Below are 26,938 nucleotides of genomic sequence, written 5' to 3' on the forward strand. Positions count from 1 at the left end.
ATCCTCAAAATGTCTGTTTCCTTTTAATACCACGTGGACCCGCCAGAAGCAGCCCCGTGTGAACAGAATGCTTTTGGACTCTCTACGGATCCCCCATCCGTCACACTCTGCGACCTCTCCGGGGTAACGGGGCCGTTGTCTGCGAACGAGCATCCTCCGAGGTCAACCGCCGCTGTGAGCCTCGGGCCAGCGGAGCTCGGTCAGAGTGAAAGAGACGGGCAGAGTTGCGGTCATCTCTGCGTCAACCCCGACCGTACAGCAGACCGTGCTACATGTGTCTCTGTGTGTGCGTATGTTCGTTTGGGGATGAAGTCAGACTGTAAATATAGCCTCGTCTGTCCTCGACCAGACGTCCAGACAGTCTGACGAGGAAACACGCGGCAGTCTATTGCTTTGGTCAAAACACAACAGGAGAGAGGAGAGCGGGAATGAGTGGAGGAGGAGGAGGAGGAGAACGGGAATGAGTGGAGGAGGGGGGGTGGAAGGAGGATGAGGGAGAAGGCGGAGGAGGAGATGAGTGGAAGGCGGAGGAGGAGAGCGGGAATGAGTGGAGGAGGATGAGAGAAGGGGAATGAGTGGAGGAGGAGGAGAGGGGGGGGAAATGAGTGGAAGGAGGAGGAGAGTGGGAATGACTGGAGAGAAGAGAAGAGAAGAGAAGAGAAGAGAAGAGAAGAGAGGAGGAGGAGGAGGAGGAGGGTGTGTATGTGTGTGTAAGGAGGGTGTTTATTAATTTCAGCCATCTCTAAAAATAGGGGTTTCAGTAACCAGAAAAGAAAAGCTGTTCTGCTAAAAATCACTCCATAGCAGCCATTTGGATGATGTGTGCTCCCTGAGGTGGAGCCTGGGAATGTGTGTGTGTGTGTGTGTGTGTGTGTGTGTGTGTGTGTGTGTGTGTGTGTGTGTGTGTGTGTGTGTGTGTGTGTGTGTGTGTGTGTGTGTGTGTGTGTGTGTGTGTGTGTGTGTGTGTGTGTGTGTGTGTGTGTGTGTGTGTGTGTGTGTGTGTGTGTGTGTGTATATGTACGTACGTACGTACGTACGTACGTGTAAACTTAAATTGAATGATTGAGGATCTTACTTATATTTAGTCGTGTTGGAAAGCAATTGGGCTCATAGGACCCGGTCGTCCCTGAGTTGGTTTGGTCCGACTCTGGCCCAATTCGTCCCGGTCCGGTCTGGCACACGGTTCTGCCAAATCCACCCCGGCACTTTTTACTGACTCACTACAAGACCATGAGGGATTGTGGGGATGCAGGCAGACACAGAAAGGGGAAAAAAAGCCTTGTCCTTATATGAGAAAAGAGGCTGTAGTCAAACATAACTGAGTAAAGTCACATAAAACTTGTTGGGAAGGAAAACTGGAGCGATGAAACCCTCCTCAGGATCTCCTGGAATGCGAGCCCACCACTCTCCGTTTCAGTGCTTTTAATTCACTTGACATGTGGCCCCCTCTAACTGCCTGTTGAAAGGGTGCTGGCCTTCATTGGACTAAACTGAGATCCATATAATTTTTTTTTAGGAACTGGGTTTATCTGCACTGGTTTATAATGGATGGCAGGACTTAGTCACTGAGTCTCAGACTGAATGTCTCTGCAGGCCCAATTTGAGAAGCATGTGACTTGTGTGTTGTTATGTTGTTATGGGCGATTGTGAGGAGTGACACAGGAAATGTTGCTGTTTAATGCAACATCACTTCCTGAAGTAGTCACAATGTTTTATTTTGGTATCCAAAGACCTGCCGCACATATCGTATTGTTATTTTAAGGACACCAGGGCCTTATTTCCAGTGCATGGTTCAGCTACGCATCTCCTTTTGGTACCAGGTCCGTTTGTCCATGTCTGTCTCCACGGCAGACAGTAACCTCTCAGTGTAGTCGGGATATTCAGCTCATCGCCATAGCGACGTTCGGATTAAACTGCTGCGGCGCCATAGAGACGCTTTCTGAATCTTTTCATCAGCAACAAACAGAGGAATATTTGTTCTTTGTATGATGTACTTTTTTTTCTGTTTTGCAGGCTGTCCCTTTTCTTTTTCTTTTTTTTTATCTGGGTGTAAAAAATAAAAATAGCAGGTAATATCCATAACTTTTGCAAACTGAAAAACCCGAAAAAAGTGCGAGCGCAGTTGAGAAGAGCATTGGAGATCCTGTGTGATTAGCTTATTTGTGTCCAAAGAGATACACTGGATACATGTTCAGAATATAAAGTTTTTATTTATTATTTATATTCTTGTCAACATTTCAAAGGATTATATTGGCAGTTTTGCTATAGTGTTGCCAATATGTCATTGTTTATTGATGTAACCCCCCCAAAAAGCAGTCTCTTTTAAAAGAAGGGTGGAGTAATGTTTGTAATATTTTCATAGCCGTATGGTACCTTTTTAGATTTAGTGGAGACGCCAAAATAACAACATAGTTTGGTGGATATGAACATGTTTTTAATTTTTCTTTGTAAAAAAAAAAAAAATAGTTTCCAAAGTTTGACACGTTTGCTGATTTAAAAAAAAAAAAATTTTAAACACTTGATGCTCGACACGGACAGATTCTGGTCGGTTCTCACATACTATTGAGGTTAGTGCCCAAGAGACGAATGATTCTGCAGATTTATATTAAACTGCCTCTCCTGCCTGCCCCACCCACTCTGTCAGAATGTTTGACCTGATATGACAACTCCAGAGCGCTGTCACACGATCCATGTGATATGCAGTGAGGCAGGGAGCCATGTGTGTGGACTGTGTGTGAAAAGGCATGTGTTATGTGACACTCAAGGACACTCGAAGAACAAAAGGGTCCTTTGAGAGCAGAATTTCTGAGGAAGCTGTCAGACTTGTCCATTCTTCTCTAATCTGGGATTACGCTGCACTGTTGATGAAAGATGTCCAACACACAGACAGACGCACTCACAACGTGATGTCACTCATGTGTAACCTCATACGCTCTCCGTCCTCTGGCGAGGCAAACATACGCTCTCGTCAAATGGCTGCGAATGTAAACTGTGTTGGTCCCGCCTCTTCTGTCTGACAGCGCGGCCGGCTGAACATATTCCACAAAAAGATGCAAGCACAAATGACAATGCCCTGCAATTGTCATTTAACATATAAACATAGATTACATTTAAAAGTGGATGTATATTTGGGCGCCGCAGAGGCCCGGCTTTGAATGTGATACGTGGTCCTTTGCTTCATTCCCTCCTTCTCCCCCTCTTCCTGTCTTCAGCTGCACTGTTGAACAAAGGAAAGAAAATCCCCCTAAATGGTGCAACTTAGAAAGCAAAAAATAGAGAGATATGTGTTTTCATATCCCTGTGGAGGTGCACATAACACTTAAATCTCTTTAGGGGACGAAACCGCGAAAAGAAAACGTGGCTAACGGTGATCAGCTCATTGCCAAAAACTGCGTATGATGTGGAAAGCCTGAAAATAAAATCAAGAGACACGGTCGCTCTGTTCACTGCAGCTCACGATTGTGACACATTTGGAAATTTAATTGACACAGTTTTGAAAACAATAACGCCTGAATTTGTCTTTGCCCAGATCAGATTGTACGTGAGAAATTACCCTCCATAATGGTTTATTCTGTGTTTCGGTGTAGCCAAACAAAGTGAAACGAACAAAGACGGATTGTAGGCAAAAGGAAACAAGACACTTTTGTTGCGGCTGCACTTCACTGGTAAACCAACATTTGTGTGTTCACTTTGGACCACATTGTTGTTTTCAGGTATGAAGAATTTAGTGTCGATGGAAGGCCCAAGCTGAGAGACATATCTGTTTTCAAATCCTCCGCCTGGACATTGTCGTACTCATATACTCGTGTTTATAATTGGAAAATAAATGTGATGTTAAATTTGTCAACATCTACAGTGGGAGGAGGTTATCTGGCCTCAGTGGGCCTATGTCATTCTGGAGTCGTAATTTCAATACTATTTTCCTAATCTCAGGACAAGATGGCTGCGGATGATTGCCCGTGTATCCGGGAAGTAGTGGCCTTGATGGATGTGGGTCCTAAAAGACCAGCTGATTACACCAACTTGTGACGTACATGAGCGAGACCATGTTTGAGCCCGAGTGTGACGTTGCGTCGTGATGCGTGAATGTCTATGTATCATAGCGGTGAGTGCAGGCCATTAATCTCATTATCAGGGGTAGGAGGCGGGGCTGGCAGGCCGGAGCCGCGGCTCCTCCAATTCAAAGGCGTTCCTCTCTGAACCACGCCAAAATAAGAGCACTTTTTTTGTTATTTTTCAGGCTTTATTATTCTAGTCTGGCAGCTGTGCTAGCATGTTGTGGAACAGTGCTGAGTACCTCTTGAGCTACTAATGATGTGGAAAAGACGGCTCTGGTCGAGGTCCGTAGTGGGGAAGACATGAACCTGCAGCTTCTCCAAAGCTCAGCGCTGAGCCATGTTGAGTTCTGTGAGATTACAATGTCTGAAGTGATAATATATTAAAGGTGACCAATCCATTTATGCTGTATATAGTTTAAAATTTGTTTACGTTTTTATTTTGGCAGGAATGTGAATTAATCCAGTGTGTGTGTGTGTGTGTGTGTGTGTGTGTGTGTGTGTGTGTGTGTGTGTGTGTGTGTGTGTGTGTGTGTGTGTGTGTGTGTGTGTGTGTGTGTGTGTGTGTGTGTGTGTGTGTGTGTGTGTGTGTGTGTGTGTGTGTGTGTGTGTGTGTGTGTGTGTGTGTGTGTGTGTGTGAGAGAGAGTGAGACCCTGGGGTTAATGGCATTAGCAGGCTGTGATTGGGGCTGATGGCTTTCTGGGACCATAATAGCAGCTCTATTAAGTGTTTACCTTGAGCCATTCCACATGTCAGCTGTAGTCAGGCAGCCAGAGACGGAGGACCGGGGGGCTGCAACGAGCCTGGGATGCTGGGACGTAGGCGAGACACATACCGGGGGGGGGGGGGGGGGGTGGGGGGGGTCCAGATAAGTCATTGTGGTTTGATGGGTTTTCTACGCCAGAAAAGATCCAACTTGCTGTAGTGTCTTCAAGCAAGAAGACACTTATCTATGTGTGTATTTGGAGAGACGTAGCATTCGGGAGAAATTCATCTTCAGGGATTGATAAAGTAAGAAATGCTGTTACAGTCACATGCAGATGTCAGGCATAAGCAGCACAACGTTCATAGTTCTGCAGCCATTGGTATCACAGTGGTGAGGGAGCACTGTGTGACCCTACACAGAAGTATTTTGAGTCAGCAGACTGCCTTTGGTTTGTACCAGGGATTTTCCCGCAGCCTCGTAGCTTTAGTTGTGCTCCATCTGACAGCGGCATATGGAAAGGATTAGATTAAATATAATACACGTTCAGAAAAAGTGTCAGCCACCACAACTGAATACTAAAGCCATGAACACTCGTAATGTATTAAAGTCATTGTTTCTGTTTTCTGAGTTGCTACTTTTGTTTTTGACGTAATAATATTTATTCTGTGACTGCCGTTTAACGTTTAACATGATTTTTTAAATGGTAGTACCACTAAGGAGATATACAAGCTATAGACGGTTATGTTCTAGAAGGGTTTCAGCAGATGGCCGCGAGGGATGCGGTTTGATAGCATTGCATTGTGTATTTGTAGTTTTTAGGTGGTTTGTGACAAATGTTGTGGTCAGATTCTATTGCATCTAAGTTACATGTTTTATGGCTTTTTACATTTTGGCAACATGTTGGAAACGAGTGTGTTGTCACTTTATCATCTAATTCCTTTTGATTTCTGGATTTCTGTAAATTAATAATCAAATTAACAACAAAACTAAAGGGGATGCTGGATATATGTAAAAAAAATGTTGTACTGAAAGATGAAATTAACTCGGGTTTTTACGAGATGGCCAGTCTGGAAAATCTTCTATCATGTATAGTTTTGTAAAATAATTACAATAAATGTTCTCAACGTTTTTAGAGAACAAATCTAAAAATGTAAATGTATTTTTTGCCTAAAAAATCCTGCAATTCTAACCAGACCTAAAAAATGCAAAGGTCCTATATTTTTATGTTCTGCTCCGTGCTAGTCAAACTGACACAGGTGGAGATGTTAAACTAAGTACAGTAAGTCAAAACATTCCCATCAGAAACGAACAATGTCACTGACTTTATGTACATCCATCTTTTATTCTACAGTCTCCGAAAAAAACACAGCAGTTGAACTTTGGCCACCAGGTTTCCCCTTGTGTGTGTCAGAATATAATTCAGGTAGTGGGGTTGCGGGTGGTTGCTGGGGTCAGTGTCTGCCTCTGAGCTGGAGTGGAGTGGGGCGTGCGTGATGGGGGTCATCCTGTGGCCATGTGAACAGGAAGGTGCGGGTTCAGTGTGAAGGGCTGAACCTCTGAGCTGTTTATCAGATAGCTAATGAAGCAGAGCAATCCTGAGAGACGGTCGGAGGGAGGAGGGGCAGCAGACAGCGGGGAAAGGGAAGAGAAAGGGGCCTGAAGGTAAAAGGAGGAAGAGAAAGAAGGGTGTGCTGATGAAAAAGAGAGCGAGGGGGAAAAAAAAGGATGAGTTAAATGTGGGAATACCCGCAGTAGAGCCAGCGCTCTCCCACTTTGCCGTTATTAGAGGAGGAATGCGCCGCAGTCTCCCATGATTTCCCTGAGCTTTATTTCCCACTGCAACGAGCAGAAAAGTACACATCATATTATTTATCACATTTCCTGGTTGAAAATCAGCAGAGGCCATATCACTCAGCTCCAGCGGTAAACATTTTCTCTGGCTGCGAGGGAAGCCGAGCTGCGCTCCCAACTCCCATCATCGCAGCCGTCCAGTTTACTGCAGGCCACACATTCATCAGCGCAGGCGGAGGGGGAAGAGCCCGCTTCATTACGAGTTCAAATAATCAGCCAGTCAAGATGATAAACACAGTTTAACGGCGTAGAAGAAGTCCGTGTTTGAGAGCTCCCCGTTTCCACTGATAATTAATCCTGCTCATATTGAGAAGGGAACATCTGGTTATTTTAAAAATGGCATGATGTGACTCAGCCTCTGATTTAAATTCTCAGGCTAGATCTATGATCTGTATTGTTTAGTATTTCTTAAATATTATGTTGTAATGTGTCAGACTGCACGTAATGATTATTTTTAATATTGATGAATTCTTGTTGTAGTTTTAAATGAAATTAAAACTTGTATTTTGTGTGGCCAAAAATCCGAAACCACAAGATATTCCATTTACAATGACTTTCCATGTAGGTTGTTTTTTTACAGCCTCCTCAAAGGTTCCCTGTGCAGTTTCAGAACTCACGTAGCGCCGTGGAGCCGTTTTTCTCTGAGTGGGTCCCGGTTGTGTTGATCTTGTGCACATGCTAGGATGTACAGGATATTGTAAAAATCAACCTCGGGAGCCCAAAATGTGGGAACAATTGGGAGCACAGATTCTGATAGCGCTCTGGTCGTGGAAAAATGAACATGCTTCATTTCATTTGTTCGGCCGTCAGTTCTACACCGAGGTGCTATTATTGGCTCATGCAGCAGTGTGAGAATCTGGTGTGTTCATCAGAGGCCGGAGGGTGAGGGGTCAGGCTCAGGGGAGCCATCAGCGTTGAGCGGTCAGTTGACCCTGAACGATCCTGAGATAGGTTCTCCCCCCCCCCCTCCCTCCGAGGACGGGAGCATTCCTTCCTGCTAGTGTGTCTGTGTGTTTCAGAGCAGGCATGCATTTTTACAATACCACAATCGGTATATACAGTACCTAATTGTCACAACATACCTGCCTGCATCTGTCAGCACTTCTTAAAGAGTTGGCCCCAGAGCAAAATATCTTTGCCATGAAACTTTGTATCAGTATGCACATAACTGTTGCCATGGTCGAAATGCCGCTCATAGACAATACATTTGAAAATATAGGAGGATTGCCATTAAATATCTTCTTTTTTTTAAAATTCCTGCTCCCCAGAGGATGAACATGTAACATGTTTGTCACTTTCCTTTTGTAACGCCAACACGATGATTTTATTATGATCTTCTAACCCTACATCTGGTACTGCTGCGTGGTCAAAACGTTCCCATTGACCGACACCAAGGTTCATGAGAAGCTCACTCACTCACTAGCATACATTTTCTCTTGCACCACTTTATTGCACCATTTGTAATAGCTGTATCTAATGGGCAGTTTGCCGTGTAATTTAGTGGATAAACCCTTCGTAGAATAGTCCAGTGCATTGTTTCTTGTGGGGTGCGAGCGACATTGAAGCTTGTATGAGCTGCAACTGGGAGGTTTGGTTTTGTAGTATTTTCTCTCTGTGTGTTTCTGCAAAAGACACACCTATGAGTACTACGGCAGAGCGAACCCATAATGTGCTAAAGGTGCAGAGGGAGACAGCCAGTCTCTGCTCTGTCCAACTGTATCACATAAAACATCCTGATGTGGCTGGATGGAACACATACACACACATGGGAAACACACACACGCACTGCGCAATGTAAAACCAAGCAGAGCACATAAACTGTGCTGATGTGGTCCTCTGAGAGCGAGACAGGCAAAGTGTTTAAGTAACCTCTGTAGAGACGGAGAGAGGAAACCAACTCGGTAGAGAACAGACTCATTTACAATAGGCCGGAGCAGAGCTCGGGGTTAACAGTAGAACAGAAGAGGTGAAAGGTGTCACCTACCTTCATTGAGTGTTGAAGTTTCGATGTTCGCCCCAAACGTCCGTAAGCACCTGTTGAGTTTATCTTTTCATCAAGTTAGCTCACTAAATCTACTTCTTATTTGACCATTCCTCTTTATAATATTTCAAACCGAAAGCCATTCCGCAAAATCTTTATGTCGACATTTTGTTGTGCACCAAGGAGTTGCCAATGTCCGCTACTGAGACGAAGAGACGCACAACAATAGCATTCACGGGAATTGTTTGTGTCAAGTTTTCAGTTGTTTTTTTTTCGTTTCATGAGTTATGGACTAATTTTGCTTGAGATATTATAGGCCCTGATATTAAAGGCCCTGAGCAGCTAGAATATGTTGACATTTGAACGCGCTTTTGATCTCAACACACGTTGGTGTCTTGTCGCTTTTCCTGTAGCTCCAATAGTTTCCCAAGAATCCAAACCAGAAAATATGAGCTTTTGTCTGACTGACTGGCTGACGGACTGTGTGACGGACTGTCTGACGGACTGTCTGACTGTCTGTCTTTGCGTCCCCTCCGAGGCTCCTCTAATCAGGCTAGACGTGCCAAAGGTCAGCAGCTCTGACCTGCTGGCTCCGGTTCACCATAAATATTATGGAACCACGAACAGGCACCCTCGCTGGCTGTTTTTAATATAGCGCTGCGTCCATTAAGGGATTCAGACTCTCATCTTTCACTGGGGTATATGGGCTAATGGTAATACTGCCTGGCTGCAGATAGAAGTACAAGCCAGAACTTGATGCTGCTGTACTTTTCTTCCTGGAAGTTTGAACTTTTCTGTTTTTCTGTCAGTTGTGTTTGCGTGCATAGGTGCAAACACAACTGTGTGTGTGTGCGTGTGTGTGTGTGTGTGTGTGTGTGCCAGCAACACAGCGGGCCTGTGGGAGCACTCTGTCCTCCTTTCCCACGGTATTCGTCCCTTGAGCCCCTTGCGGTGACGTCAGGACAGAGGTACGGGCGAATGCCTCGCTCTGAGGTCGCAGGTTCACTTCCTGTCTGTCAGGACCAAGCTGGGCAGGGTCCAGCGTGGAGCGATGAACCGGCTTTATGATCGCTCAGTGGTTTAACCTCTCGGTCTCTGTCCCCGTCCTGTCTCTTCGTCTCTTTCAGGCTATGTGGCTGATGCTGCAAGAGGAGGAGCCAGAGGATTTCATCATATCGACGGGGGAGGTGCACAGTGTGAGGGAGTTTGTGGAGAAGGCCTTCGCGCATGTGGGGAAGACAATTGTGTGAGTACCCACAGATACACATACACAATACTGTTTCAGACATGCACGTAAACGTTTTGGCACGTTTGCAAACATTTGAATGTCGTCACATTAACCCTGAGGTCACAGCATGAACTCATGGAGTTACTCAATACAGAGTGTGTGTCCTCTTTGGAGCGCTGTGATGAATGAATGAGTAATAATTATTGTTTCTTATTCAAAAGTAAGTAAATAACCCTTAAAATATGACATCACGTGAGACGAGGCAGGAAAACGTATCCAGCTAAATGCTTCTAACCTAGAAAGGGAATTAATGTCTTGCTTTCTAAGCTTTGCTTTGGTACTGACCTTTAAACTCGCCACCAATATTCTGAGAGACAGCAGGATGGTCATCAGTGACGCCAGCAATGTAACCGGCTTCATGTCTGAAAGAGGCCACATCTCTGTCCCCTCTGTCTCACCTCTCATTCACCTCCTTCTTGTGTCCTGGAAGGAACTGACATGTCGCTGAAGGTGTCTGTGTGTGTGTGTGCTGTGTTGATTTAAAAAGGTGGGAGGGAAAGGATGAGAATGAGCTTGGCCGTTGCCAGGAGACGGGAGTGATCCATGTAAAGGTGGACCCTAAATTCTACCGTCCTACTGAAGTGGTAAGTCACATTTTTCTGAATTTTTCTTTCCTCCAACGTTCGTTTCATGGTTGTTAATTTGTAGGAAATGAAACGATTATTCCTCATGAACCATACTGGTGGTTTTGCATGTTTCATCCATATGTTATACTTTATTAATATTTCTCTTGCTTGCTGTGCCGTTTATCAGGCAGACCTGCAGACCACATCAACAAACTACACCAATATGTAATTCATACAGTTAAATATAATTTGTAGCACATAGTTCCTGTTCTATGTACCTGACCTTAACATGAATGTTGCATGCTTTCTCTGCATGTATCTGATTGCCGGTCATTGTGTCTGGGACCATGCACTTATCAGCTGTAACGGGTCCAGTTGACAGCCTGGGACTGCTTTATTGTATGCTTTTAAACAAGCCACTCCGCCTCTTTCAGAGTAATGTAGGCTGCATCCTGCCGGTTGGTGCTGAATGGGTGCTCATATTCAGACAAGCAGCGTTGACAATTTCTACTTTAAAAGCGAGGGCGTGTGGTGGATTGAATCACTTAGTTCAGCGGAAAGAGAGGCTGCTTTGAAAGCACAGGAGGAAAAAGTAACCGGTCTGGCTTTCTTTTATCTGCTTGTGCCTGTACCCGAGTTCACAACGCCGGTGAGCATCCAAACCAAAGAAATGAGCCAGCATTGTATCCCTCCATCTCTCCCAAGGCGTGAAGTGTCTCTGATATTTGGGAGGTCTTTCTCTCATCGCCGTGGCCCAGGGGTATTGTGGCCGCTCCCCTGGGGCCGGTGTAGGGTTACCCAGGGGTGTTGTGGCCGAGATTAGCTGTCAGGAGCTCCCCTCTGCTGAGCTTTGGCCCGGCGAGATTAGAGCTGAGATCCAGTTGAGTGATGGCGGAGGATTAGCAAGGAGGCCCCGCTGACTGACTGCTGAGGCGATGGAAGCGCCCGTCACACACCTGGGCCTGTGTTCTTTGTGCTCGTCGGCTCATACATTGAAGGTCTTAACCAAGAATCCACACTGAAAACTACTCCAGTGTCTGGTCCCGTGGTGACTTACCAGCAAAAATATCCCTTTGGTGTCTTTCACCAGAGCTTTTCTGATACAAGGACAAATGGACGATACAATCTTAACTTATGAGTCCTACCTGACCTAATCAAGCAACCCAGTTTGTCAATAAAGCTGAAACTAGTTGCAACATCCGCTAACAGACAGCTGATGAAATGTGTTACGGCAGCTTTGGAAGGTTTCGAAGGTTTCTGTGGAGATTTATGGTGAATTTGAGAGCTTCCAAATGTCCTTTTTCAACAATATTGTATAGATTAAAAGATCAGAGCAAATGGACCCCCAGTACATTGTCAGCAAGCAAATACAAGAGCCTCACTGCTGGCGTTTTGTGCTGCGTTTCTAAGATGCTGCTCCTCCATATGGTAAAACTAAGTGTTGTCTGCAGCACACCTGGTAGACAGAAGCATGGGAAGAAGATGAAATCGTTGAAAAGAGAATCAATAATTCCTGCACATTCACTTCAGTAGTTTGGTTTAGAGCTGTAATATTTCTGTCATCAGGCATCACAAGATCCGACCTCCCAAGGTGACGTCTTATTAGTTTTCTCCAACAAACCAAAATACATTGGGAGGAGAACTGTCGAAAGCGTATTTCACATTTAAGATCCTGTGAAAAAAACATTTAATGTTTTTTTTTATTTTTAAATTAAATGTAAGCTGTACTTCTATCTGTCAGCCCCTTCATCTATTCTCTGTGTCTTAATTTGCACTTCACTTTTCCAGGTTTCAGTGAATTAGGTAGGACCACCGGCCATTTCTGCTGCATTGCCTGGAACATGTGTCGCTCAGAGGGAACGGGGTGAAGATTGCAGGGATAACGAGAGCGAAACGGTTCAATTACAGCAAGCGATTTCTCTGCTCTGCCTCACTGTCTCTTTATTTCTGTGGTCGGGGTTAAAAAGACTGAAGAGTGTTTAACCTCTGATCCCTTCAGACAGGAAGTGACTGACACCGGGCTCACGGCTCAGCATTGTGACTCTCCTGAAGTGGAAATACCTGTCATCAAGTGTGTGTGTGTGTGTGAGTGTGTGTGTGTGTGTGTGTGTGTGTGTGTGTGTGCGTGCATGCATGTGCGTGTGCATGTGTGTGTGAGTAAACTGGATTCTTAATGCACACTTTTGGTTTGGTGTTTTCTTTTTGCTGCAAGAAAATGTGCATCTGTGTGTGGCTGTGTGTAAGTAGAGTGAGTCCTCAGGCTGTGTGCTAATATATCTGTAATTCATCATTATCCCTGTCAGTGTGTGTGTTTGACATGAGCTCATTTATCTCCCCAGCCTCTTGGGACAGGGTTGATCAACCCAGGTGGGGCAATATGCTCATTTCATTGGAAAAACGTAATAAACTGTATCCATTTTCTGTAGAACACCACAAGGGAAAACAAAAGAGGTTGGTTTGAAACTGCTCCAACTGTCATAGCTGCCGTTTGTTCCCATTGAATTGAGCTGTCAATCACTTGTCAGCCTGTGGGTGTCCACCAGCACTGAGGTTTTGCTCAGGTGTGCAGCCTCTGCCTGAGCTTAGCAAAGGTGTGCCGTGGCGTATTGTGCTCTAATAGTTGTGATTAGTGTTGGTTGCCAGGTGACATGTAGTGCCGTGGCCATAGAGATTTCTAGTGTGATCAGTTTCCTTCGTCTGGTTCTCACAGGTGCGTTTAGACCTTGTTGAGAGATTTACAAGGCTGGAACTCCAACAATGCTGACATTGACAGTAGCGATGTGAATTAGCACATTGTAACAGATAAATGAGGTGGAGCAATCGTGTGCTCGAGGTTGTGTACGTGCGTGTGGTGTTCTGTTGGCGTACTTTTTTCCTATTGTAAGACAAGAATGAAACGTGATGTCAAGAGCAAAACAAGAACAGTGAATGCAGGCCAGCTAACGTCATGTAATTAGCTCTGTATGGGAGGTGTGTGTGTTTGTGCGCGTGTGCGAAATGATAGAAAAGAAGTTTGATTTTTTTTTTTTAAATGATCAAAACATGTCATTTTTAATACCTATATGTCAAACACCAAAAACTCTGAATCTTACGCTTTTTAATGCAGGTTTCTTTTTTTTAATTCTGACAACTCCCAACATTCCTGGTGCTGTTGGAACTGTTTCCATCGAAACTATATTATAAACCTTGTATTTATCAGTGTGGATATCTCCATATTGGGTCTTTAGTAATGTGGGGTGCAACCCATTATGAGACCTCTGGTGCCTTGAGGTTCACCCTCGGTCACCACTCATGCTTTCATTAGCTCGCACTTCTTTACAAATCATACACTGAGGCCATTGTGGATCACTGGAGACAGTCCGAGTAAACGCAGCTCGATGTACTGTGTATCATATTTCTTTTGGGTTTAGCTCCTGTAGTTTGGAGGTGCAGTCAAACCTCACTTCACTTTGCTGCTTCAGGTACCTTCATGAGCTTTGTTGTCTACAAACCTCCGCTACAATACAAAATAACATCTAGCTTTTTATGCTTTTCAATCACCATTTCCCTGCTTTGTAATGCAGGTATTGCACACAAAGATGTCTCCCAAGAAAAGCCGCGATAACCCTAGTGACATCACTATGACTTCATCAGGGCTATTTTATTTTCTGGACTTGTCAAAGCTCCACCAGAGCCATCATCAAAAATCTCTCCACACTGTAGTTGACTACTTATGAACTTGTAATATTTCAGATCATTACGACAAATCAAGTTATACATATTTAAGCACAAGTGGACTCTTTTTGTAAGGTCAATAAACATGACCTGACAGAACATGACATTTGACAGATAATCTGACACAAAATCTAGAATGACAGTTAAGTTTTGAAATGGCGTTTCTTTTAAATGTCGTTCCCGTTTCCCTTCAATACTCCCAATAACATAATGTGTCCAAGACAGAAGTTTGATTTGGCCCAAGCATATGAAACCAAATGGAGAAGGCAAGCTCAGCTCATTGGAAAAAGTTCCCCAACAACTCGTGTCACATGATTGATAATTGCTGCAGAGCTTTCTCTCTTTTCTTTTGTTTAAACTTCTACCCTAAAATATGTATTGCAGATGTGCAAATGTGTCCCAGTTAGCTTTGGAAGCACTCATAAATCGACTTAGTTTTGGACTCCGGCGATTTATGTGCACAAGTTAGTACGTGCATGTCTTTGCATTGGTGTGCGTCGACGTGCATGCACACACTTGCGCGTGTCCGCGTTAAAGCGCCGCTGCTGCCATACTTCCAAGTTCATGTGTCGCTGCGGGGGATTAACTGCTGCGAGTTGAGTGACGGCACTGTGGTTATCGTCCGACCTCTCGTGCAGGGGAGGAGGAGAGGGGGTGATGAATGGGAAGTTGTCTCTCAATCTGTCTCTATGGCTCTCTCTCCTATCAGTGTTTCGCAGAACTTAATGTCTGCGTCTCAGTCACGGGGACGCAACCAGCATTGGTCGGCAACACAGGAATGCCCTTCCGGGCGAGATTATCCTCCTGTCAGGAAAAGCAGAGAGACAGTTGCCCCCTTTCTCACCTACCACCTACACACTCGCGTTAATGTCAGACTGAAACTAATAATATTCTTCTTGTTTTGATCATTTTTTAAGAAAGTCACATTTACATTTTTATTATGTCGTCTTTTTTACTTAATTAGGGCACATTAGTAGGAAAATAGTAGTAAATGCACATCCTTAGTTCCCTGGGCCAAAAGTGACATCTTGAGAAGTTTGTGAGATGGCAAAGATTAATCGATTGTCAAAATTGTTATTCCTAAATGTTTCACCAGTCATTTAAATAACTCCCTCAGCACAAGATCACGCAGGATCATCACACTGACATCACCGCGGTTCACAGTTGCACAAGTCGGAGGCAATTGATTGACACCGAGGAATCGCCGTCAGAGGTTCCCATGTATCAAAAACGGCAAGCTGTTGGAGTCAGCAGTCATCGATCATCCGTTTGTTTTAAACATGCAAGTTTATTCTTGTGCGGGACACAACCGAGGGTGAGAAGCGGCTGTGCGACATACCGTCGGCCATCGGTGTGTATCGTCAGTGTGGAGTGTGTGCGGCACACACACGCGAGCGGCTGCACCATCATACACAGTTTGTCGTTTCAGGTAGATAAAAACAGAAAAAAAAGAAGATTTAGCTAAATTTTACATTTCTTCAAAAAGAAGCCTCGACCGAATGCATAAATGAAAGTTCTTACAGCATGGCAGAAACTAGCAGGAAATGCTAATTGTGGGTTGTAAGAAGTTGCCAGGCCTGTTTTTAGCGCCCACATCGGGCCCTAACAATAGACCTGTTGACGCACCACACCTGCGCATCTGTCAACCGTCCGTCCGTAAGTGCACGTGTGGAAGTCTCGATTCTAACCTTACTCGCTTCTGATGGCTGTCACTCCAGCAGCGAGATGTGTGTCACCAATTCACTCTGCTGCATATTCCTATACCTCATCAGTCCTGTCGTCATTCGGACGAGGAGCGCAGACAATAGGACCAGTGATCCAGCGGCATAAAGACGACGGGCGTTGTGGAAACCCTTTATATCAAATCTGTTGAGATCATGACAGATATAACTGGCTGATCTGGTTTCTTAATTATGTTTTTCGTTGTCGAGCTTTATCGAGCATTTAAGGACAATTCCACAGTTGTATATCATCGCTGTGTGATGTTGAATGCATTCCTTGTGGCTTTGAGATGAAGTGTTGCAACCTGCCTTCGCTACTTCAGTTAGTGATCTCATGAGTCCCACAGAGCGCGCTTTGATTGCTCCTGCAGACGATGCACCAGCTGAGCAAAGCTGGACACCAGAAGCAAAAGCTCGTTTGCCAGCAGTGGGTTATTGAAAACCTACTCTCTGTGTGTGTACTGTCCAGCTCATATAACCCTACAACACACACTCAAAACAAAAATGTGCACACATTAAGAATATCGCAAGCAGCATCAGTGCACTCATCACTTGCTGCTATTTATAACAAGGAAATGCAGGTCTTTTAATATTGATATTATATAAGACCTGCCTAAAAAATGACAAAAGCTAACCTGTGACTAAGATCCCTCCGTTTTAAATTGGATTTTTCACTCTATTGTTGTTAAATATTTGAGTAAAATGATGAAAAGCTAGAGAAAAAAAGCTCTTTTTAACCCGTTATTCAGTACTTGTGTTTGTAGATACTGTGAGAGACTGAACTGTAGCTGCACTTTCTTTGTCCAGGTATTCAGAGGACCAAGAAAATCACAATATATTCTACTTGTGTGTCTGAGCATAATTCTTTTCAACCTGGACCATTGTTACAAACGCATGTTTTACAGCCAGTTATTGCTCAAACCCACAAAAACGTTGTTTTAACTTTTAGTCGAGGACTCCAGAGATATAAACCGTGGCAAACGTAACTGTGGGAAATGTGCCTAAAATGACATGCGTGTACAAAATGACCGAACGACTTGAACATTTCCAAATGATGTTATGGCGCAGCCATGAAAACACGATGGTTTGAATAATTTTTTGAGGGTAAGCATCATATAGTTTCAAATGAAGTGTTCCAACTAGCAGAGACATAATATACATGATGTTGAATGTATGTGATGTTGGAAAAGAGCTGTATTTTCTCGCGTCAAGGCTGCTTAGGAAAGAAATTCAAGGGGGGAAAATCCGGGTTCAAGAGTTTAAAGCTACATGATATATATTTAGCAGGTCTGCTCGGTGGTACCAGGCTGAGCAAATGGGCAGTGTTGTTTAACCCTCATCCCCCGTTAACCCTGAATATACACTGTAGAAAAACAAACCGTAGTTTCATTACTCAGTTTAAGAAAAAGAAGAAGAAACAGAGAGCAACCTGACAGAGTATAATTGTTTCTTTCTTCTTTTAAATAACTAAAATAATAAAACGTATAGGTTACATTGTAGCTGTGGGATTATGTAATCATTGCTTAATAGCATTGGAGCAGCATGCTTGTAAACGTGTGGTTTTATTGCTACATCTCTATCACTACAAGTGCAAGTCATTTCACTCCAGACCTCATAAATCTACTCCCAGAATCGTTGTTGCGCTGTCTCCACACACACAGAATGAGTTTTACTGTTTGTTTGATTGGAGGAGGACGAGCTCCGTTGTAGCTGCTGTCCAGTGTTTGTTTTTTGTTTAGCAGATATTGTATAACCCGACTTAAATCCACACCATTTACCGCGTTTACTCTCTCAACTTTCTAGGACATAGTCCCACCACTGGTGTTCAGCTCATGCAGACACCGTACGATTGCAGCGACCGCGGTGTCAGATCCCGCTGTGGAGAAAATTATTCATCCTAACAATGAGAAAACCAGGTATGGCCCCACACACGTGTGTGTGTGTGTGTGTGCTGATGCCATAATGGCTCCAGGCAGGCAGTAACTTATACACTTCTGTGCCCCGGAGAAGATTTTAACAGTTGGCCTGCTTTGTTGCGTAATCTCTGCTGTTTAAGCCTGAAATATCCTGGCGTGTTCAGGGTTTCCCAGTATTGGGTCGGACTGCTCTTCAAACAGCCAGTTGAGATGTTTTTCAAAGCAAAAGCCTATCCGCTGTTTTATATTCTACTTCAAGGCACATTCATTCCTTTGGGTTAATATAGCATTACAACCACCAGGTTGATTATAGACATACAGCACCACAGCGAGGACAAAGCTCTACAATGAAGAACACTCAAACCTCCCCCTTAAAGTCACTGTCTACAGAACAACACAGGAAATACACTTCAACATACATCTGGTCTCAAAAGCACATAGCTGTCAACCTCACTGTCATAAAAACAGAGAGAACAGTGATGTAGGAAGGAGTGTAATGACGCGGTGCACCTCTTGCAGACAGTTTTACTCTGTCACAGTTGTGTCACAGTATATAGTCTGGGTAATTGTGAGGAATCAACACGCTCAGCTACACTGTATATGGCTGAGTGCAATCTCCCCCCTCTGGTTCATTTATTTTACATTGTTGACTTGTTTAAAACTTAGAGGTCATTGTTCCTTGTACCCCTTCCATTGTAGATCGCACAGTTAAACGAGAAGTTTAGTGATACCCTATGCACTCGCTCCTAAAGCTCTATTTTAGCAATACAAATCATTAACCACAGTATTATTATAACCAGAAGAAAATATGGATGTTGCTTGTATTACAAGGCTGTCACAAAAAGCACCAGACGGAGTCAAATACCAAGATCTCGTCCCTTGCGGATTTCAGTAATGCTGTAGAGTGAGGTATTCACCTTTTTTTTTTTATCGTGCAGCCACATATGGATGTGGACAATGTGGGCCTGTCTGGTCGGTCGGCATGGGGAGGAATGAGCAGCTATTATTATCCTGCTTTATGTCTCTGGCAGTGCAGTGGTGTCAGTCAGAGGCCGGCGGTGGAAGCCAGGGGCCAGTTAGGATCGCTGGCTCTCTGAAGGTGCTTCATCTCGGGGCCGAGGCAGCGAGACCTCTAACTGAACCACAGCCGTTTGGATGGAAGCGCTGAGGCAGCAAAGTCAGCCCAATTCACCGGGTGGAGCTCCTTTACTGTACTATAGGTCTTGAAACAAGAAGAGGTGGCAGTCGGCCTCTGGGCCAGCGTATGACTTTATTACCACGCGAAACATCGTCCCACAGCTCAGATTCACACGTCATTGTCCATTATGTTGTTTTATCCCACTCTTGCTTCTCAGCCGCAGCAGTTAGCGCCAGCATCTGTGATCAATTTATGCGAATTTATGTGTCAGGAATTAGTCTGTTTTAAAAGGAGCTGTGTGTGCGTGTGCGTGTGTGCATGCGCGTGTGTGTGTGTGTTCACCGTGTCATATTGGGTGTTGGCGAACAGACTGAGCTCAAGGATTCCTCAGATTCCTCTCAGTAGAAGCCAGTGATAAGGGGAAATGTGAGGTAAGGACAGGTCTTAGGGTTCTGACAGTGTGCAGCGTTGATGGATTGAGGTGAATGTTTGAACACCAGACAGACATAAAGGAGCAAATGGCTTTTATGAGCAGTACGATTTATCCATTGAACAAGCTTTGTGGAGCTCCACTGGCTGATTTATGGCACTTGACACACGAAACGGCTATCAGTGCAGCGTTTGGCTGTTTGGCAGAGCTCCCCGGTACTTTCACGCAAAGGGAGCATGACATATTAGCATTATTTTTGAAAGGTTCCTGTATATTAGGGAGGAATTGGGTGTCCTTTTCCAAGACGGTTCCCAGTAAAGCCATTCACTTTTCCCTCACCTGTAATTCTGCTGTCTGGAAAGATCGCTGATGGCCAGGCGCTCTGCTGCTCTGGACGGAAAAAAACGATAAAAGGCTAACTTGTAGAAAATGGTCGCACATTTTCACCCGTATTTTACATTTCTCAGTGTCTCCGGTCCAGCATTTTGAAACCAGTTCCCATAAGGATTTTTTGATGAATCACTTTTCAAATTTGAAGTTCACTAAAATACATAGTTGACTAGATCGAAGTCCAGATTGCAACTGTTTTGCCCTTCGTCCTTTAATATTGGATATACGAGTCATATTGAGGTTCAATATGATATTTATATTTTTCAATCCCATTATTTTATCACTGGAGACAGAGTGGAACGTTACAAGGTGCGGTTTTCTGCAGTATAGATTTTAAGCACTGCTCTGCTGTCAGCCATGTGTATATCACACTAAGTGGCCGGTCTGACTTATTCTTTTCTTTCCGAATCGGCCACATGTATACGGTTGCAAAGTGGAAGGAGCCACTGGTGACAGGAACATTTTTCACCACTGTGAATGCCCACTTCAACATTGATATCCTTAACATGTGACTCCTCGTCGCTGTAGGTTTTCATGTTTAAATCAACTAGGTCTCTGAGAAATGTTTGTTTTTTGTTACTCTAAAAACTTCAACTCCAGATATAATTGCTATGGAGAGGAAGACAATAAGTGGTGTGTATGTAAGTTTGTGCTTATTTACCTTTGACTTGGAAAAAAAGTGATGAAAAATATGATTATATCAATATTATATATATATATATATATATATATATATATATATATAATATTTTCTAATTTCCAATTCTTTTAATACAAAAATGCAAGTATCAACTTTGCACCAAAGGCTCTCAAGGATCTTAAAAGTTCAGCTTTTTAAAAGCCTCCGGGGACAGATTGAGTTCCTGCAGTGGAAAAGGGCTAATTGTGCAGAATATGAGCCTAAAATATATCCTGCTACATTGCATTATTATTGTAAAATGGTTGGATTCCAATTCACCAGCTCACCTCCCAGTAACCCGATCCTCTGCAGCAGTACAGACTTTAACCGGGGTGTAACAGAGACACACCAACACAATGACACAAAGAGGCCACAGTGTTTTAAACATGTTTTTAACCATGTCCATGTCTTTGTGTGAGTGGTCCCTGAGATCAGAGAGCTGTCTGTCAAGGGGACACTAAAAAGGGTGTGTGGGTGAGGCGCGGCGGTGTGGGAGAGACGACGGAGGGTTTCCGACGGATACCACTCCCTCGCCACGCGTGAACTGATGTGAATTTAGGTGACGGGAGGCTTTAACCCCTGGGAAAGGATCTGTGAGGGGAAAAAGGGACAGAGAGGGCTGAAAAATGGGATTGACCCTTAACCTTCAGAGTCTGTAATGTGATCCTGGTATCTCTATTGTGGAGGGAGAGGGGTGTGGAGGAGGTCACCGGGGGAAAGGGAAGGTAGCACCGTGCTGCTGATTAGAACTTCCTGTGGTCAGCCACAGAGCTGCAGCTTGGAAACACACACACACACACACACACACACACACAGATGCATTTCAGACAAACAGTAACTTGAAATTAGTTTAGAAAAAATGTGCTTTAAAAAAAACATTTAAAACTGCAGTCCGAATTACAACATACAGTATGTTAGACGGTGCTGCAAAATATAAACTTGTACAAATATTGTGTAGTCTGGGAACATTTGCAAAGCCAAGCCTATCAGGCCACCACAAACTATCTGAGCTTAAAACTAGCACAAGTCTTTTAAAAAGTGTTAAAAATACATCTTTTTTTTTGCTGCTTTTCAATAAGAGCTATGAAGTGACCCTGAGCTCTTTGCACGGGGTGCACATGACAGTAAAACCTTAAAACATTCAGACTCAACTCTTTTTCCTAATTCTAGTGCAGCAACCTCACCTGCAGTCACAATCAGATGAGTGAGAGATTATGTAAATTACTGCAACTGTCTTGCCTTGTTTAATTTACATGTGAATAGTTTATTTTCTCTCTCGACATTTAATCTTGGCAGTTTATCTCCAGCGAACACTGATTCTAAAGATAGAGCCGAGCGCCACTGATATCAACAGCATGCAAAACGAAACTTTGCATAATCGCTAACCTATTAGGATTTGATTATGCCGGGGCAGGAGGACGTGATTTATTTTTTGCATGCACATGTCTCCTCTTTCCGTCTTCCCCTCTGCAACTCTGACTTTGAGGAGAGGGAACTTTACTTTGTTGTTACAGTTTCACACACAGTCTTAAAATGGAGACCACATTTAAATGTCAAGGATTGCTCTGTTTTGTTGAAAATGCAAAATAAAGAGTAAAAAAAAAAAAAAAAAGGGAACAAAATGGAGACTAAAAGCTTGGAAAAAGAAGCTGGAATATCTCCGACTGTCAAGTTGTTTTCTCTCGATTCAACAAAACTCTGAAAAACATTTTTTTTTGTAATCAATAAAAGATGTTCAGGCTCAATAATAGACAAAACCGCTTGACAAATACTACCACGCCGCAGCCCGCGGCATTTGTTCATTTTTGTAAATTCTTCCACAAAGGTGTTCCTGCATGCTAATCAACTCTTCAGGAAGCACATAACTCTTTCAACCTTTACTACTCTGAGTGCAGAGGTTGGCCTCTCAAGAGCAGAACCCTTTTTGATTTATTGTTTAATTGAGCTATAATTAGTGCAATAAAAAGCTTGGCCGCAACTCAACCCTGGGTTGTGTAATGCCACAGGTTGAGAACGCAAACTCCCGTACCTGAGAGTTATTGGACCCGGTCGGACGGTGCTGAAAGTAACTGAAAGAAGAGTGCTGGGCTTCTAACCCCGGGCAGTTTGTGCAGGAGCTTTAGTCTGCTTCTAGGAGAAAAAGAGAGTGTGCGTGTGTGTGGGTGTGTGTGTGTGTGTGTGTGTGTGTGTGTGTGTGTGTGTGTGTGTGTCTGGCAGTTTGGTATTTCCTGAAGGAGTTTCCTCCTACCGTCGGAGCGGAACCACCCTGGGGCCCTCAGCAGTCCAACACACAGACTGACCCGGTACTGCTGCCAGAGAGAAACAGGGAGACACGGCAGCAGTGTGGAGCCGCATTAGATATGAAGCCGTACGAATATAAAGGGGCATTGATAAAAGATGGTGACACACAGTGGAGTAGGTTGTTATTAAGGCAGGAACGCCTGGACTCGCCGCGCGAAGGCAGCGTCTCCGGTTCTGCTTCAGGCTGTCGGGGGGGGGGGGGGGGGGGGGGGGGGGGGCTATCCGAGGGAGGTCTGAGAGTCTGGTTATTTCTGTGACGCCTGCAGTTATTGGTACCGCGATGTCAGCGGTGTGACGGATAGGTGTGTCTTTATAGTAATACGCTGGCCCAGAGATAGCGAGGGAGCACCGAGGACTGCGGGCCAGGATTCTTGCGCTATCAGCTGATTCGGCGCTGGGCCTGACGAGAGAAACCTGCCAGACGAGGTGGAAAGAGAGAGGGAGAGAGCCTTGTTGACAGGGTGAGGGAGAAAAGGGTGAGCAATCTCAGCCTGTGTCTTTGCCCCCTAGTCCCAGCTGGGTTTGATTACCCAGAGTTCTCCACTGAGCGACTTCGGGGAACACGACCGTTGGACTGTCAGATGGGAGAGAAGGGGAGGGGTCTGGGCAGCGATTCAGACCTCAACCCCTTGGCTGAACTGGGACCAGTGCTCGCCTACACCACGCTGGCATTTTTATAAATGGTGCTGTTTTTCTGTTTTGAATGTTGGTCTCTAATGTGAGGATTATGAGACGGAGAATAAAAATGAACCATTCTTTCAAATAGTGGTTTAGTTCCTGAAGGGTATATCCGGTTCTGTATGCAGCTTTTCTGATCACCAGTGTTTAGACTACATTTCTCACAAAGCCTGCTGCTTCCTATCCCAATAAGAACGTTATCGCATGCTCCCCTCGTCCGGGCAGCATGAATAAAATCTTCTATCAGGAAATACAGTTTTGCAATGCTAATGCACAGCAAATTACGATGCTGGGAAATGTCCATTTAAAGTTGGAACGTCCGAGTAAATACTTGAAAATGAAGGTTGTTCCAACACTCTTGTCAGTGCAACACTGCCGGACAGAGTCGTGACTATCGATGTGCAACAAGGGATAGGAATAGCAGTGGAGACCCAATCACTGAAAAAAGTATGTTGCTTCACAGTATATCATTTCAGCCAACCCTGCACTTCACTGTTGTGCAGGAAAACGATCTCACGTTGCAAAACAATGGCACTAAATCCAGCCGAAATGCAGTCATGCATTGAATTCATGAAATCCTTCTGGGTTTACTGTCGTGCTTTTTACTGAAGCGTCCTTTTGGAGAATTGCCTTTTTTTGAGATTTTTTTTCTAGGATTCAGGATGCTGTGATATTTGTCATTTTGGGAAACCAACTCTCAAATATATGAAATGATGTCTACTCGAGATGATGTCATCCCTCTGGTGTCTTCATTGTGATCAGCGACCGAAGGAGAAAACGTGAGCGGAGCCTAAAGCCGAGAGTTTGAGAATGGCAGGAAAGGCAGGAAGGAAGGCGAGGAAAGTGAGCGAGGGATGGAGGTGTAGCACTGGCTCAGAGCGGTGTGTGTGTGTGTGTGCGTGTGTCAGAGCGGTGTGTTTATAAATCACAGAGTCAAGCAGTGTGTGTCTTGCAGGGCCGGTGTTTCCTGCAGTGTAATCTGAGTCTCTGGTGGAATGTGTGAACCACATCCGACTCCACTCCACTCGAGCCCCCGACTCACTCAATATCCCACTGTAAACAAGCCGGCTCTGCCAGGGTTTCTGGAACCGGACAGGTAGATTCAATTCACCTCCCCAACAATAACAGAATACAGGAAATGCTTCAAAATAAAAGCACAAATCGGGTTGAGTGGTCAGCAAAAGTTGGTGCCGGAAGGTGATATCGAACTGTAACTTTCATTCACTGCGTTTTCTGCAGTGAACCTCAAGCTCTATGACTTTTTCAGTGTGTGTGTGTGTGTGTGTGTGTGTGTGTGTGTGTGTGAGGGAGAGGGAGGTTTAGACTCCGAGGTTAATTGTAGTGTGACCTCTCTAATGTCTTTCCCTGGCTTCTTATCTTGATTGGGTAATTAATTCTGGGGCTGCTCCCTTCAGTCGCCCCAGTATTCACACACTCATATGACACACACACACACACACACCCTCCTGAACTCAGGAGCCCCCACATTCCTGTAACCCTAAGGCTGCTCCATCGCAATACTTTTCCCCTCTCTCTCTCTCTCTCTTTCTCTTTCTCTCTCTCTCTCTCTCTCTCTCTCTCCCCCTCACCTCTTTCCTCCCTCTCTCTCCCACTCTCTGGCTCTTGCTCAATTTATTTCCATTTCTCACTCAATCATTCTCGGAGCTCGCTCGTTTGTGCGTACTGTGCCTCCCCTCCCTCCCCAACCTCCACCACTGCTGCAGCTGTGGTCGAGGAAATATTCATATATTTTACTTACTCAAAACTAGTGGCACCAGAATGTAAAAACGCTAGTAAAAGTCCTGCATTAAAAATGTACTAAAAGGTCTTGGGCAATAAAGACACAGAGACAATTAGACACGTTATAAATGAGTATAGTACCATTTTTTTCAATTGTAAAACCGAAAGAGAGCGCTGCCACATTGTCACCAGTAACACCTCATGAGCACAATACAACTGGGAATGTGGCACAGTGGTAATTATGGTGGTACACTTTGCCTTAACTTCCCATTTAATTAACTTTATTTTCCACCTGACCTATTTCATATTATATTTTGTCGTGAGTTTTAACAAAGTACCGTTCTTAATATATTTTTAGAGCTTCACATGATTTATATGAAAAATCTTTCTCTGCATAATATCTGGTACAAAGCGCCACGATTGTGTGAGTTTAAAGTACAACGTTCACCTGTGAAATGAAGTATAAAATGAAGTATGAAATGGAAATGCTCGAGTAAAGCACGAGTGTGTTCCGGTGCATTCTGCTCCGGCTCTCTCACCTCCTCTCTTCCAGGCACTCTGCGATTTTGGATCATTGCTCTGTCTGCGGGGCGGAGCGACCACTTCCTCTACGCGACAGACAGCTCACTGTTTTTCTCCCGGCTTTATCACTCTATCGCCGGCCAACAGACATAGAAAGAGAGAGTTGGTGTGAGGGAGGGAGGGAGGGAGGGAGGGAGAGAGAGAGAGAGAGAGGGAGAGGGAGAGAGAGAGAGAGAGGCACACTCACACTTTCTCTGGTCCTGGCTCTCCCTGTTTGGGCACGATGAGAACGGCAGATTATTGGGACTGATAAGACGAGGAATGCTGCTCGGAGAGGAAACGCCGTTCTGGAGGAGATGGAGCCTATAGAGAGGACCGTGTCCTCCTTCTCCTCCTCCTCCTCCTCCTCCCCCCCCCAGACACACACACACCAACACTGGGCTTTTCCTCCCCTCTGTCCCCCGCCACACTGGTGCGGCAGGATAGAGACAGAGGGAAGGGAGCAGGGATTGAAATCCATTGACCCAGGACCGGTGGGCATGCCCAGTCAAGCCTCCCTCTTTCTCCCGTTTGCCCTCTTTTTACCTGCTGCTTCTTCCCTATTTCTATTCAACAATGAGACGCTAAATCCCCGACTGTTTAGCAACGTCACTGCAGAAACCAAGAGAGACCCACTTTCCAGAGAAGACAGGGTCCCAAGGATAATGGTGTGGAGATTAGAGGAAATTTGTTTGGAAAAGGCCTTTTTAAGAACAATGTTTTTGAACTATACGATGCAGCCATTTGTTTGGATGATGTCAATTAGATTATCACCAATATTTGAAGTATCTGTGCCGACTGAATTATTTTAAAACCGTTATAATTGCTTTAGCCTTTGAGGAAATGTTCTGTGAAGCCAAGGACAGTTTCAGTTCTCTTATCGTTTCATGTTAAAAGAAAACGAGTCAAAGTTAAAAGAAAAACTTCCTTTCTTTCCTGTTAATTGTCTCACAGACTCTTAGATTTGTCCTACAAGCGGAGGAGGAGGTTGAACATTACGTTAGCATGTTGAGGGAGCAGCCAAGGTTAAAAGACCGAGAGACACTGTGTGTGTGTGTGTGTGTGTGTGTGTGTCATTGCACAGTACGACAACGGAATGTAGTCCGACCAGAAGTACAAAAATAAGCAGTGTAATGTGCTAGATAAATAGCAGTATAAATAAAAGACATGCAAAAGAATAACAGTATGAACAGTGAAAGATCTGAAATGCAAGATACATATA

At 44.4% G+C, this 26,938-nt stretch overlaps 1 protein-coding gene across 2 annotated transcripts in view; it reads left to right on the plus strand.

The window, feature by feature from the left end:
- The window catches only part of gmds (GDP-mannose 4,6-dehydratase), a 142,318-nt gene that overhangs the window by 104,222 nt on the left and 11,158 nt on the right, over positions 1-26,938 (plus strand). For both annotated transcript variants that reach the window (XR_004609405.1, XM_034531337.1), the window contains exons 8-9: positions 9,722-9,840; positions 10,370-10,466. Coding sequence is in view for 1 of the 2 variants with exons in the window: in XM_034531337.1 (XP_034387228.1) it covers positions 9,722-9,840; positions 10,370-10,466 (216 nt within the window). In the remaining variant the exon portion in view is untranslated. The remainder of the gene's footprint in view (positions 1-9,721; positions 9,841-10,369; positions 10,467-26,938) is intronic.

Source organism: Cyclopterus lumpus, chromosome 4, assembly GCF_009769545.1.
Source record: "Cyclopterus lumpus isolate fCycLum1 chromosome 4, fCycLum1.pri, whole genome shotgun sequence".
NCBI classification, from domain to species: domain Eukaryota; kingdom Metazoa; phylum Chordata; class Actinopteri; order Perciformes; family Cyclopteridae; genus Cyclopterus; species Cyclopterus lumpus.